Genomic DNA, 15,283 nt, shown 5'->3' on the forward strand with positions numbered 1-15,283 from the left:
ATAAGTAGTTAGATAAAGTGTGTGAATCCCATTATCGGATGCCGTTTGATCTATGAAGGACACTGCTTAATTTAAAAGGCGTCTTCTTCAAGTTCTGTCTGGGGGGGGGGGTCCTCCCTGTAGTGCTTATAGAGGGTGTAGTTAATGTCCAACATTGTTCTGGTTAGGCCTTTCCCATCCTCACATGGACAGGAAACAGGAAGAGGAACTCCTACTCCCTATGCCTGGACAGCACAGAGAGAGAGAGAGAGAGAGAGAGAGAGAGAGAGAGGGAGAGAGAGAGAGAGGAGGGGGGGCTGAAGGGTCTAGGGAGAGGGCGGGGGAGGGGGGAGGTCGAAGGCAGGGAAAGGAAGGATAGGGAAGGGGAAAGAAAGGGAGGGAGAGCATTAGCAGTTTGGACCTGTGTGTGGAGAGATGTGCCTCGGTGTGCTTCTCTGACACCCTCCGGGGTTAGGGTCTCTCTCTCTCTCGCCTGTGTTCCCCTCTGCTCGGAGGCGCTCTGTGGATGTACGAACTGGCCTGTCTGCCAGCCCGGAGCTGGGGGACCATGAGGGGTCTCCTAGCGCTCTCCCTGGGCCTGGTCTACTGGCTCACTCCAGGTAGGGATTTGTTGATTTGCCTCTCAAGCGGTACCAGGAGGACTAGACCTGGTCCATTGGATTGAGTCTACTAAGGCTATGGTCATGTATCATTCTTAGTCCTGAACTGTCATATCAGTATTGTCAGGAGGAGCTGTGGAACTGAAAGAATGTTGTTTACCTTCTATACAATAGTTATATGATTTTGGTTGGAAGTTTGGGAATTTACGTTAATGTGAAGCTAGTGTATTTTTTAGGTTTCTGGGAATGATAATGTATTTGCTTTCAATACACTGAATATCAATTAATGGCACACAATTACAGCATAATTCCACAATTCCAACACAAAACACAACTCCAAGTTAATTTCTGTACACAAGTATGTCCTCCTAGTTACAAATATACGGGAATGTGGCTCTCTGCTAGATTAGAAACAGATGCCAAAAATGTTGTGACATGTAGACACCAGTAGAAATATCTCTTCAGTGTAGTTATGTATCAAAGTATAGTTTAACTAGCGAATTAAATCACATACACTTCAGAAACAATATAATGGAACCTGTTGAATTTCACCGTAGCTGCTATTATTCAGACTAAATGGGGGACACGATTGCTATTCGAATCATTCAATTGTGAAAAGAAAAAGAAAAAAGATTTTGATATGGGTTGGTACCTCCAGCAGTTTCCTCCTCATGGCGGTACACACCCACATTCTCCTCACACTGGTTAGCTCCTTACCTCCTCGTTGATGTTGCCGCCTCCACAAAAATAGCTAAAGATGAAGTCAAAACATGCCACACATTATCAGGCATCATTTGTACATAAAAAAAAGTTCATACTTCAAAGACTCAACGCTTTACTGTGGCTATCTTTACAAAATACGTACAGCATTGCGATATTTCTATCTAGTACTTTCATGTTTTGGGTCTGTCTTTTTGAAGCATCTGTGCGCTTTTACCTCAGTCAAATTGATTTAACTTAACAAGTCACTAAACTTCAAACCACATGGTGCTGTCTGGAAGTTCTCAGCTGAGACAGGACCTTGCTCTAGTGGAAGAGTTACATCTCGACCCCACTTAGTCCCCCCCCCCTCTCCCCACAAAGTCCTCCACCAGAAACCCTTAGGGAACCACCAAGACCTCTAGAAAGAACATGTTGTTCAAGTGTCACTCTAACCCGTTTCGGTTTCCTCTGCATAAAAGTTGCTTCTCACTTTCATCTGTTTTTGGAAAACAATCCTCAATGTTTTTAAGCCTCACAGCCACACAAATCAGGCGAGGTATTTTATGGCTTCCTTCTCAGATAAGGCCAGGCTCCATCTATCACCCGGACAGGTCTATTGAGGCTTTAAAGGCACAATTTTCAGCTAATGTAAAAAAAAAATGAATCGAATACATAGTGCACGAAAGCTGACTGATGGGGCTGGGCTGAAACCATCTCAAAGCTCCAGTTTAAAATCTCAACCACTTCACAGTTGTTCATCTTTAACTTGAACTTAAACGGAGCTGGAGAAAAGCCTGTACATTTTTGTAATCGAGATTTGGGGGGTCATTCTTGCGGTCTAGGGGTATGCAGACAAGGCTAGGATATTGGACCAGGCCGCTTCTGACTGTTAATGAGATCTTTGCCTTGAACTTAAATGAAACAAATACAGCCCCAATCTGAGAACAGATCTTAGTCTCATGAAACAAACAGCTGAAAAGAAAAACACTGTCATGTAAAGTACATGCTCAGAGATCATCCAGCAATGTTTATCCAACCAAGCAGTTGAATTCCCCACCAGATTGCATTGCCTTTAAATAGCATCATAACTCCCTGACATGGACATTACATGACCAAGTGACTTCACAAACACACGTGTTTGTTTTATTGGACTGTATGGCGATAGTGGTCTGGTGTGACGGTTAGGTGAGGGAGAGGGACATGAACTGTTGATTAGACAGGCCCGTAAGCAGTGGTGTCATTTCACTGCCGTGACACGTAGTATTTATACAGGCTTCATTTCTCTGTCTCTGTAATACAATTAGTCTGTATCTAGGCAGTTGGCCAAGACCAGTTACTGTTTGCTGTTATGCAGTAGAAATGCTGACTGCACACACTGCAAACCTCGATCTTTTTGCGCTTCAGTTGGACGCGGCAAGAATGTGCGTAACCCTTTTGTGCGTGTAAATTGAGTCATTCATTGAACATAAAACATAACGTAAGCCTAAAAGCAACAAATCAAGATATCAATGTAAACTCGCGTTTCAAATAGTAAGAAAACGACTTTTACTCTCTGGTTCTTTTGTGCAGTACCGCTTTTTTGTTGTTGATGCGCATAAGATACTTGGAAACAAACAATATTTTTCTTTGTTACATTTTTGGGGGGGATGCTGAGTGACTTCCCTTTATAAAGTCACTCCCTGCATTGTCAGTACTATTCTTACCTCAACAATAGAGGGGTGAGGCTTCCCACTGGCAACCTGAAGATAATAATGTTATGCAATCACTTGGCTGGACATGTAAAAAAGGTTCACAATAACATAGCTGCATGTCAAGAGGTTTATATGGGTCATTCCAATTATAGTTTATCTCTCTTGTGTGAGAGTATTTAACATACTCCTTGAAGTAAATCAAGGAGTTTTTTCGTTCCGTGTAAAGCTCCTCTTGTTCAACTCTCTGCATTTGCGTTGTTTTCTGCCCTGTCTATCATCCCCTCCGAAGTGAGATTCATAGCTGAGATTCATCCGTGGGGGGGTTGTTGGTTTTGTGTTGTGTGTGTGTGTGTGTGTGTGTGTGTGTGTGTGTGTGTGTGTAAATGGCATCTCATCAACTATCACCAGCTGTACAGTATTCTCATGCCTAATATGTTCAGTATGTTGGTACCTCCCTGTTGAACCACCCCGCTCCTCCCTAACACCCACACACAGATTTATTCTCGACATAAAATGGAATCAGTGGAATGTTTATTTGATCAAAGTTAATCTCACAGACCTTGCCTGTCGGAATTCAATTGACTTATAGCCAAATTGCCCCTTGGCTACTTCAGAACCCGATAAAAGAATCAATCTGTTGGCCAAACATGCAGGCTCTGCGCATATGAGATTCATTTAAGTTTGTGAAACACAATATGCTGCATGCAACGACGTGGTACTGACCTAATTGTATGCTTGACCTCGCTTCTGTCAGTCAAAAAGGGAGCAGTCCAGTTGAAAACACCATGGGGTTAGTAAGTATACCAAGGTGTTGCACATTGTAAACTTACATTTAGATTAGTTCTGGACTTCACCACACCCTTTTAAAGACATTCCATGTCCAGGGACCAAAACTGTTCTGAGGCCAGACCGACATGCTGACTGTGTGTCTTATCTAAGCTGTCAGTGATTTATAACTGCTGAGGTCTAGAGGTTCAGGCTGGGGGGTGGCCACAGTAGACATATGGAAGAGATCTGGCACGGCGGAGCCGTAGCGGGCTGCTAGCTGAGGTCACTGCTGTGCTACGCGGCGCGTCTCGACTCCCCTGGACGACAGCCCTGCAGAGAGAGAGACAGAGAGAGAGAGGGAGAGAGAGAGAGAGAGAAAGAGAGAGAGAGAGACAGAGAGAGACAGAGAGAGACAAAGAGAGAGAGAGAGAGAGAGAGAGAGAGAGAGAGGTAGAGAGAGAGAGACATAGAGAGAGAGAGACAGAGAGAGGCAAAGAGACAGACAGAGAGAGACAGAGAGAGAGACAGAGACAGACAGAGAGAGACAGAGAGAGAGAGGGAGAGAGAGAGACACAGAGACAGAGAGAGACAAAGAGACAGACAGAGAGACAGAGAGAGAGAGAGACAGAGAGAGAGACAGAGAGAGAGACAGAGACAGAGAGAGGCGGGAACTCTCCGACGCTCATCTGACACACACATCCCTCACGCTCGCCAGAAGAGGGGAAAGCAACCAGGAACCTTTCGGAGGGCCGCAGTCTGCTGTACTTTCATTCGCAAATCAAGGGTTGTTTGAAGTATCGGGCTTGGAAAATTGCATTGCTCTTGTGTTTATGGGGGTTTGGTATGGAGGGCCTGCTGTTTTTTCCGGGGATGGTCAAGGCTCTCTGTCTTGTGTTTTCTTGGTTTGCATGAGATCATGTGACTGTCAGACCAAACACTGCACTGTCATAGTGGTATGGTGGGGAAACCATACACTGTATCAACACAGAGCACGAAGCCGACATGGTCTCTGTGATTGTGATGTGACTCCTTGTCAAGCCATCCCACTGGCATGAACACAAACTGGGAAAAGCAGATGCTGTCGATAAGAGGTTTCAGTAGTGTGGTTTGTTCAGTGGATGTATTGTAGATAAGGTTGCGGCCACTCTACACTGTTGAGGAGTGAACACACTATATATATATGCATGTCATTTGCTTCTCTTCCCCTCTGTCTCTCTCACTTTATCTGCGTGCTGTGTGTCTGTGTTTGTGTGTGTGTGTGTGTCACTGTCTGTTTGTGTGTGTGTGTGTCACTTTCTGTTTGTGTGTCTGTGTGTGTGTCACTGTCTGTTTGTGCGTCTGTGCGTGCGTCACCTGGGGTTCTCGCAGGTCACACCGTGAACCTGGCAGACCTAACCCTGGTGAACCCTGACCCTCTGGTGACATCAGCAGACTCCTCCCTCCACTGCGTCAGCAGTGACTGGACCTCCAGGACCACGCTGGGCATGGGGCGGGACTTCCCCCTCACACACCCCCAGATCATGCCTGTCACTCGGGATTTAGCCTATCACGACGCCTCCTTGATCACCTGGAGAACGCGCAGCGACATCTTTGGAGAATTTTACTGCCGGGCCCGAAATGCAGACAGGGGGAAAATTTACACATACAAGATGTTGAATGAAGGTAATGCATACATACAGCATGTGTATTTCTCTGATTGGTTAGCTTTTTGGGTTGGAGCGTGGTGTTGACAGCAGTAACGCTTTGACATGGGCAGAAATGAACCCTGACTGTACTTCACCCTCGATCAAGGGCATGTGGGGTCGTAAAAAGTATATCAAAATATGATGTGTGGTCTTTGACCAAAACCCGCTCTGACACTCAACGTTGCCAGGCGGCCCTGGCATTTCAACTCCTTCATGAACCACTAACAAAGTCTGTCAGACGGACTGTGGGCAAATGGAGGGGCGTGAAATTAGCTTGGACTTCCTGTCCAACGTGTTTGTTTGCTCGTGCCTCTCTCCCGGAGTGAAACTGTGGCATTGGGGGTTCACTCATTATTGTGTCTAAAGGACATGACACAGCGCCGACTCAAAATCTAACAGGAAATCACAAACCATTGTGTGTGCGTGTGCTTGTACATGTACAGCGTGTGTGTGTGTGTGTGTTGGCAGGGCTGGCTCTTCTCTGCAGACCACCGACTGCCTTGTTATTTTTCTCTCCTCTTAGCCGCATTCCTCCCAGAGTCGCTGACCATCACGGTCAGCGTCGAAGACAACGTCAACATCTCGTTCGTCCGCAGGAAGGTTTTCGCGGAGGACGCCGTCATCTACAAGAACGGTATACGGCTGCGCCGTCACCCGTTTTTCGCATTCCTCGCGATGTCTTCTTCTATGACATGGTCACTGTGAAAAAAAACACTGAAAACCGAAGTGAAAGTTGTAACTCGCAATTGGTCTATGATAACATGGCGTTTCTACACGAGTGTGTCATGTGAAGGGGTGTGTGTGTGTCGCAGGGTCATTCATCCACTCTGTGCCAAAGGACGAGATCTCAGACCTCCTCCAGTACCCTGTGTTAGGGGTGACCACCAGTAACGCTGGGCTCTACACGGCAAGATCCATCGCTGGAGCCAAATCCACCTCGGCCATCACCCGGCTGATAGTCAGAAGTTAGTAGCTCCCTCTTTATTGAGATCCTGGTGACCTCAGACTCAACACAACGAAGGCCAGAACCGGAACATGAAGTTAAAAAGTATTGTCAAAGGTTCGAGAAAACCCATCTCTTTTCTGTATTTTTTCTTCTTTTTTTTTTAACCCAGAATGCAAAGCAGGACTCTGGGGCCCAGTTTGTGAGCACAGCTGTCCCGAGTGCTCTAATGGTGGCGTCTGTCACGATGACACAGGAGAATGCATCTGTCCACCGGGCTTCATGGGGCAGACTTGTGAATCTGGTACATATTCCACGCGACAATCGATTCAATCTCACCTTGTATCTTTGTCACGAATGGGCGCCATCGGAATCCGACTCTTCGTTCAGTCAGTGTTTCTGTTTGCGTGTTTTGTGATTCAGCGGCTGGGGCTTGCGGTGTTTCTCTTGTGCAATAACGCTGATCAAACTGCCGCGTTTTACAGTTTGCGGCGAGGGGAAGTTTGGGAGGACGTGCAAAGAGTGGTGTCGAGACGGTTACTGTCGCTCCATGGTGTTCTGCCAAAGAGACCCATATGGTTGTTCCTGCGCCACTGGCTGGAGAGGATTCAACTGCAGTGAAGGTAAAGTTTTCCCTATGACCTGCTCGTTCAAGGCCCAATGAGCTCAACTGCGTGTTCCCAGGTCACGGTAACGAATACGTTTTGCAGCTTGTCCGCCACAGTACTACGGTGCTGGCTGCAAGCTCAGGTGCGAGTGCGGGGAGAAGGGCAAGTGTGACCGCTTCCGGGGCTGCGTGTGCCCGGGGCGACACGGCGCACGCTGCGAACGAAAAGGTAGGGAAGAAGCCCCGCGAGCTTTCGATTTCGAGCGCCACGCGACTCGAGTGGCTGTCCAAGTGTATGGCTGCACTGACTTTGGTCTTGTCGACAGACGAGGCGCCTGTTGTGGTCGGCCACTCGATGAGCACCGAGCTGAATTCTGGGATTGAGTACATAGCCAACTGTACAGCTACAGGTCAGCCAGTGCCTTTGCATGGGGAGATCCATCTTCTGAAACCGGACAAAACCATCATAAATGTAAGTCATGCTAAAGTCATACGGCATAAGCTACTGTAGCAACCCAGGGGACTTGAAGGCCCGATAGACATTAAAATAGGATTCAGACACGGGGGGGTTAACATAAATTGGTCTTTACCATAGGATTTCAGGGTAAGGGTAGCAGGACAAACTTTTAATTAGGGGTCTTCCCATCCGGGGTCTGTAGTCCTTCAAGGAGTGTGGTTCTGGGGGGGGTCAAAGCAGAAGGAAAGGTTAGTTGGCAGGGCACCGCTCCTCCAGGGTTGTCTCTCTGGTCCTCTCCCTGCCCTGCGGCTTTGGGCTGGCTCCCTTTAAGCCCTCGCCTGATTGTCTGATGGGCTCCAGGTGTGACCAGTGCCATGTGCCCAGTGGCTGCAGCACCTCGACAGGCAGGTAGACTCCCTCTATCACCTCCCCCCAATTGAAGTCGATGGACCCGCCTTCGGGGGCCGGATTGGCTGGTCTGACTCCCCTGGTTTGCTACACTAGCCATTGTGCTTATTAAAGGGCATGGGGTGTTTTGAAAATGCCTCGGTTTTTGAATGGAAATATGGGTTTGGTTTTCACAGCCGATCGACACAGACACCGGGGAGGTCCAGACCACCTCCAGTTTTAAGGTGGACAAGATCACGGTGCGTGACACTGGAAGATGGATCTGCCAGGTGAAAACTCAGGCCGGACAGGCAGAGAAGGAATTCATGATTCATGTAAAAGGTAAATCTCGACAAATCCACAAGGAAAGTTCTAGTCTGGCCGCGTTCTATTCTATTCTAGTCTATTCTGGGCCCAAACACAGTCTAGACTTTGTCTAGAATGTTCTGTAACTGGAAATGTGTTTTTCTTTTTTGTCCGTCTCTCTGTCTTTTCCTTTTTTCTGTCTCCCAGTGCCTCCCAAGCCCCAGAACCCCCCCATGTTGAATGGGAGTGGACCGTATCATCTCACCATGCTGGTCAACAAGGAACCTTTTACTGGGGATGGACCCGTGACTGCTGTCAAAGTTCTCTACAAGCAAGTCAATGCATCCTCATGGGAGACAGTTCAAGGTACTTGCATGTCTCTGGAAAATCTCCAGATTCCCGTCGTACAAACCTCTGGTCATACTGTATAGGACGATTCCCCCGATTTTTCAAATTGTCAATGTTTCAAGAATCAAGTTTACATTCCTGTGGTCTTCAGTAAATGTTTTTCAAAAGTTATTCTTATGACTGTACTGAGCACTTAACATGATGTCATTTCCTCATGGAGTGTTTTTGTGTCATTGCAAGCTAATTTAATTGTTTCCAGAAATCTTTCAGGGTGTTAATTGTTTTCATCGCAAGAACATTTCATGACTTAACGTTGTACCACTGAATCCTGTAGAACATGTACATGTAAGACAAACTATGTAACGTGGCTTTTATTTTTTCCGAGGATCTATTAACATTTAGTTTCTCTGTGCATGTCTTTGATTGGGCCTTTGGTTGTTCCTATTTGTGTCTCCATCAGTAATTGGTCCAGTTGTGAAAATAGAGAACCTGACCCCCATGACCCAGTACACCACGTTTGTCCAGTTGAGTCGTCACGGCAATGGAGGAACAGGCTTCCCAGGGCCTGAGGCCAACTTCTCCACCCAGATGCTTGGTAAGGGTCATCCCAGACAGGACAGAGTTTCCTCTGATGCCGGCTTTCAGAATGGATACATTCATCCGTGCGGAAACCCGATCGGCTTTAAGATCCTGACCTGAGAACAGAGAGGAGAACTCGGCCTGGCTGGGCCTCCTCACTAAATCAAGCAGACCACTGGAGGTGGCTGACGTTCCTATGATTTCATCCCTCCCTCCCTCCCTCCCTCCCTCCCTCCCTCCCTCCCTCCCTCCCTCCCTCCCTCCCTCCCTCCCTCCCTCCCTCCCTCCCTCCCTCCCTCCCTCCCTCCCTCCCTCCCTCCCTCCCTCCCTCCCTCCCTCCCTCCCTCCCTCCCTCCTCTCCCACCTCTCCCACCTCTCCATCCTCTCACTCCTAACCCTCCCTCCCTCCTCTCCCTCCTCTCACTCCTAACCCTCGCGCCCTCCCTGCCTCCCTCCCTCCCCTCATCTCCCTCCAGATCTGCCTCTCCCGACAGGGGTCAAGTTGGTCCCCAGAAGTCAGACTTTGCTCAACCTCTCCTGGGACGCGGTGGAGGGGCCCTCGAAGGAAGACTGGACTTACCTGGTCAAGTGTGTCCAGATGTCCGAGCCAGGGAACATCAAGACGTACCACCTCCCGGCCAACTCCACGAGTGTGGAGCTGACTGACCTGAGGCCCAAACACAAATACGAGTGTCGAGTGAGGGTGATGTCGATGTCTGTGGGCCGGCATAGCCTCCCTGTCACTGCGTGGACCCTCAGCAACGGTACGAGACCATCCGGGAGAGAGGAGTCTCCCAGAGTCTCCCAGATGTTTTACGTTTATTACTTGTAGTCATTTAGCAGACGCTCTTATCCAGAGCGACTTACAGTAAGTACAGGGACATTCCCCCCGAGGCAAGTAGGGTGAAGTGCTGTTCCTGTTCCTTGCTAATGACCAGTTTAGTGTCCGCTTACTGTTTAGTGTGAAACCGTTCAAACCATCGAACTTGCCGCTAAGACCGTGTTCCTCCTCTCCCGTGCTTGGTCCAGAGTTGCCACCGGCCCCGTCCAACATCATGAGCTGCAACATCAGCGACACATCTGCCATCGTCACCTGGGACCTGGCTGAGGGAAACTCCATCTCCAAGGTTTAAGCATTCCCAGATAAATCACACACAAAAGTGACATGGTCAAAGAACCACTCGAGGCTCACTATGTCTCCATTGTGATTCCGTAGGTGCTGATAAGGTTCCAGGACACAGCGCTAGCAGACTACAGCCAGCTGGCTGAGCTAACCGTGCAGCAGGACCCGGAACAGTCTCAGCTCCAGGCCCACATCCAGCCCCAGGCCACACAGTTCCAGCTGAGGGGGTTGAGACCCGACACCCCCTACCTGGTGGAGGTCTGGTCCAGGAACAACATGGGAGAGAGTTTAGAGAAGCCTCAGATTTCCTTCAAGACCCTGACACTGCGGGAGAATTCTCGTAAGCTACCGCAACTATTTGGTTGCACCACCCACCACCTCAAGTTTCACAATCCACTTTGGCTGCAGAGAGCTGGCGCTACACATCGATGAACCTTAAAATCCCTTTCTACCCCCTACTTGGCACTGTTCATTTCCTTAATGTCACGTGACAACTGACGACCGGAGTAAAGTGATATTTCACAACCCGATCATTCAGTCGCTTCTCCCTCCTCTCCTCCCTCCTTTCTCTCCCTCCGTCTTAGGACTGAGTGGGTTTGGCGGTGAGGGCAGCATGCTTTTCTTTGCCATCCTGGGATCAGCGGGGATGACCTGCATCACCATACTGCTCGCCTTCTGCATCGTCCTGCAGCTCAAGAGAGCCACCTTTCAAAGGAGGATGGTGCAGGCTTTCCAGAACATTGTGGTGAGTTGGCTTTCCACTGACATGTTGATTGAAGCGACGGACCAAAGCCGTCAGCTTTGACGTTTCTCTTTCCGATGTAGAGAGAGGAGCCGGTGGTCCAGTTCAGTTCCGGTTCTTTAAACCTGCCGAAGAAGCCGAAGAACCCGGAACCGACCCTGGCCTACCCGGCGCTGGAGTGGAGCGATATCAAGTTCCAGGACGTCATCGGAGAGGGCAACTTTGGTCAGGTGCTCAAAGCTCGCATCAAGAAGGACGGCCTGAGGATGGATGCCGCCATCAAACGGATGAAAGGTAAAAAGGCAATCAAACTCTTTTGAAGTCGAAAATGATTTGCTGCTCGAGAGGGGAGTTTGTGGTTTTCAGAGACTGCATTTCAGAGACCTGAATTTGTAATCATTTCATTTCCACAGTTCATTTCACTGTCGGGACCTTGGAGGTCTTTGCATGAAAATTATGTTTGGGTCCTTCTTTTTAGTCTATTGTCTTGAGTATTCACATTAGAATTTAGTGTGCACTGCACAACTGTAAACAAGTATTTGTGAAACTGACTTGTGTGTCTTGCAGAGTACGCCTCCAAAGATGATCACAGAGACTTTGCTGGAGAGCTTGAAGTGCTGTGTAAACTTGGCAACCATCCCAACATCATCAACCTACTAGGAGCTTGTGAACACAGAGGTACAGTGACCTTCAAAACATTGTCTCGTGATAAACAGTGCTGCAAACGTCTCCATGAACAATCGTTCAGTTCCCCAGCTGACGTCTTAGTTTTAACCTATTGTTCTGTGCTGTTCCTCTAGGCTACCTCTACCTGGCGATAGAATATGCCCCCCACGGCAACCTGCTAGACTTCCTGAGGAAGAGCCGCGTGCTGGAGACGGACCCCGCCTTCGCCATCGCTAACAGCACCGCCTCGACGCTCTCCTCCCAGCAGCTTCTGCACTTTGCTGCAGACGTGGCCCGGGGCATGGACTACCTAAGCCAGAAACAGGTGTGTACAGTAGGTGTGTGTGTGTGTGTATGTGTCACAAACTGTTGATGAGCTGATCAAAGATATACATCTTGTCTTTCTTTCTTTCTTTCTTTCTTTCTTTCTTTCTTACTTACAGTTCATTCACAGAGATCTCGCTGCCAGAAACATACTTGTTGGAGAAAATCTTGCGGCCAAAATAGCAGATTTTGGTCTTTCCAGGGGGCAGGAGGTGTACGTGAAGAAGACCATGGTGAGTTGGTGTGAGTCTGGGAATGTAGCCTACTGAATGTTATCGTAGGAAGCCATTGGAAGCGAGACCGGCTTTAGAATTGACTGTGTGAATCAGAGTTGTGGGTCAGTATTATTTCAGACTTGACCGATGTTTTTCTTTAATATGTGCTCTCCACAGGGCAGATTGCCTGTCAGATGGATGGCAATAGAATCACTAAACTACAGCGTTTACACCACCAACAGTGACGTGTGAGCATGGACTCTTTCCTCTACAGTCTAATAACCCGATTAGATCATTCTCACATCAAGATGCACAATATTATCTGTAATATTTTCATTCTATACGAAATGCAATTCCTCTGTCTTTATCCCCCAGGTGGTCATTTGGTGTACTGCTGTGGGAGATTGTCAGTTTAGGTCTGTGTAGAATGACATCAACCACACCTATTACACTTCCACAGGTTGATTATGATTGGTAAAGAAAAGCGTTGATGTTGTAAACCCATGCCAGTGTCTGTTTGACCCTATGCAGGTGGTACTCCATACTGTGGACTGACCTGTGCTGAACTGTATGAGAAACTCCCTCAAAGCTACCGGCTGGAGAAACCTCTTAACTGTGACGATGAAGTGTACGTTTTCACAGACATTCACTGATGTACTAACACAGTCTGGTGCCTCCGTTCTGTCTCTGCCGGTCGAGGTGTAATAGGGATACAGTGCAGATACGGGTATGGATATGCATAGTGTTCAACATGACTTTGGGGGTTGTCCCTTAAACTTTCATCGGTACAAATTCAGCAGACTCTTAGCCGTTTCTTTTTCACTTTTTAATGTTATGAAACATTATGTTTGGAAGTTTAACATGTCGAACAATAACTGAAAATAAGCCTACCTGATATTCACTCGTGAAAATTCTATCAAACCCGACCGACCAACAAAAAACATTGTGGATGGTTTCCCCCCATCCTTCACCCATTTCAAACACTGCATATGCAGACAATAAACAAGGTTATGCATTAGTAGATACTATCACGTTTAAATAAACAATAACAACAACAGTACATCATTATTTGTCTTGGCGGGAGCAGTCGTTGGATGCCCTGAGCGCAGCAAAACCAGTAAATAAACCCGACTCTGACCACAATGCGGTCCGTCCTCCAGCCCTTCGTCTAACCTGTGGCGCGCCTCTGCAGGTACGACCTGATGAGGCAGTGCTGGAGGGAGAAGCCCTACGAGAGGCCCTCCTTTGCCCACATCCTGGTCTCGCTCAACAGGATGCTGGAGGAGAGAAAGGCAAGACGCCCACCTTCTCCGTTTCGTTCCCTCGATCCGAAATCGTTTACGCAGCACAGGATCCTTAACGCTGTTTGTGTTCTGCCTGTGCCCTGTCTGTAGATGTATGTCAACACCACTCTGTATGAGAAGTTCACCTATGCTGGGATCGACTGCTCTGCCGAGGAAGCTGGCTGATCTGGGAGGGCTGTGCCGGAAGACAGGACAGCGCTCCTGTCCGTACATGGTTTGAGCAATCCTTCACAAAGGGATTCGTGGACTGGCATGTTGCACATATTGTGTACTCCAACTTAAGTGCGGAAAAGAGCACCGTATTTTTCACATTGCTGTACATAAAAATGGTGTTTGGTGATACTGATAATGTCGTGATTGGCCGTTGCTGTTACAGTATCTCAGAATTGCTTTCACTGCCTTTTATAGTACCTGTCAACTGTAAATACTCAGAAATGTATCAAACCAATACTAAAAAGGTGTACCTGTAAACAAATAAAAGTTTTTTTGTAAAATATATTTTTTGAGTAGTACTTGTGATTGTTTCACATTATGTGTACAGTAGATAGTAGTAACCTGATCTCTGACCACTCTAAATGCAGGTTAAGATTCAACATTATCCACAGTACAATCAACAGCCATACTAGGAGTTTGTGAGTGTCTACTCTGAAATTAGAAAGACAAAGAAAATGTAGCTGTCATCGTTCTAGGATACATTTTACATAGCGGTGAGCTGGAAAGAAAAACACATGCCAAACGTTCCCCCAGTTTTTTTTTGGGGGGGGGGAATCCCTGTGTCACAGTTTCATCGTTGGTCAAAGCCCACTCTCCTGGTGGCTCTGCCTGAGGGGGGGGGGGGGGGGGGGGGTCAGATGGAAGCAGAGTCAGATAGCTGAGCAGTTAGGGAATCGGGCTAATCATCAGAAGGTTGCCAGTTTTATTCCCAGCCGCGCCAAATGACGTTGTGGCACTTCACCCTACTTGCCTCGGGGGGAATGTCCCTGTACATACTGTAAGTCGCTCTGGATAACAGCGTCTGCTAAATGACTAAATGTGTGTGTGAATATCGCATCCCGCATGAACCTGATCCATCCCCGCATGAACATGATCCTCTTCAGGGTCCTGGACCACAGGGCTGGCCCTCAACGATCTCCCTCTGGGCCATGACGACGCACACCTCGTAGACGCGGAAGGAGGCGAAGGCGGAGGCCACGAGGCAAGCCCCGCCCAGGATGTACCACCAGCTGAAGAAGCCAAAGGACACCCCCTTGACGATGCACAAGAGGCCGAAACACACCAGGCCGATCATGGACATGATCTGGACACACACCGGGGGGCTGGACTCCTTCTCTCCCATGGTGCAGATGGACGGGCGGATAGGAACTCCAACTCCCAGAAGCCCCTGCTCTGGTCCTCCCTTTTCCCCTCAGCCAAACGATCCGGAGATTCTCCTCGACCGAGTGGTGATGTGTGCGTTTGTTTCAATACTTCCACGAATGCGTTCAGCCAGGAAGAAAAAGGATGTCCAACCTGAGGCAGCAGACAATCCAGCTGAGGTTGGTCCAAGTCTGTCTGGCCTAAGTCTGTCTGTTTATATATACTCAACTAATCTGTGATTAAACCAACTCTTTATTCGCTCTCGTTTGAGAATATTAGCTCGGAGTGTAATCTGTACGGAGTTACAGTGATGGATTAGAGCTTGAGTGGATTTCAGTGGAGAAGATCTCTGGCAGAAGTGCCCAGCAGTGCTTTTGTCATCACAACCCAATCGCACAGAGTGCCTGAGCAGGCCTGAGAAGATCAGGCTAATTGAATGGGGCTCTCCAGAGAGCACGCCCCATCTCTGAAGGGGCGTCAT

At 48.2% G+C, this 15,283-nt stretch overlaps 1 protein-coding gene across 1 annotated transcript; it reads left to right on the forward strand.

The window, feature by feature from the left end:
* Positions 1-374: 374 nt before the first annotated feature.
* On the forward strand, positions 375-13,944 carry tek (TEK tyrosine kinase, endothelial). The gene is made up of 24 exons (XM_084693556.1): positions 375-599; positions 5,129-5,422; positions 5,969-6,079; positions 6,258-6,410; positions 6,561-6,692; positions 6,874-7,011; positions 7,099-7,224; positions 7,322-7,467; positions 8,037-8,181; positions 8,353-8,511; positions 8,954-9,088; positions 9,549-9,836; positions 10,102-10,199; positions 10,289-10,535; positions 10,780-10,940; positions 11,021-11,231; positions 11,505-11,615; positions 11,738-11,928; positions 12,047-12,160; positions 12,320-12,390; positions 12,518-12,558; positions 12,674-12,770; positions 13,335-13,434; positions 13,537-13,944. The coding sequence occupies exons 1-24, from the start codon at positions 506-508 to the stop codon at positions 13,609-13,611; spliced, it is 3,438 nt and encodes a 1,145-aa protein (XP_084549682.1). The 5' UTR covers positions 375-505; the 3' UTR covers positions 13,612-13,944.
* The last annotated feature ends 1,339 nt before the right edge of the window (positions 13,945-15,283 follow it).

This window comes from Hypomesus nipponensis, chromosome 27 (assembly GCF_054491055.1).
Source record: "Hypomesus nipponensis isolate SF chromosome 27, ASM5449105v1, whole genome shotgun sequence".
Lineage (NCBI taxonomy): Eukaryota > Metazoa > Chordata > Actinopteri > Osmeriformes > Osmeridae > Hypomesus > Hypomesus nipponensis.

Excerpts from the sequence above, each read along its gene's own strand:
- tek (XM_084693556.1), top strand. The coding sequence starts at position 506 with ATGTACGAACTGGCCTGTCTGCCAGCCCGGAGCTGGGGGACCATGAGG. Across the intron at positions 8,182-8,352 it reads ATTCATGATTCATGTAAAAG|TGCCTCCCAAGCCCCAGAAC; the intron begins GTAAATCTCGAC and ends TCTGTCTCCCAG. Across the intron at positions 11,616-11,737 it reads AGGAGCTTGTGAACACAGAG|GCTACCTCTACCTGGCGATA; the intron begins GTACAGTGACCT and ends CTGTTCCTCTAG.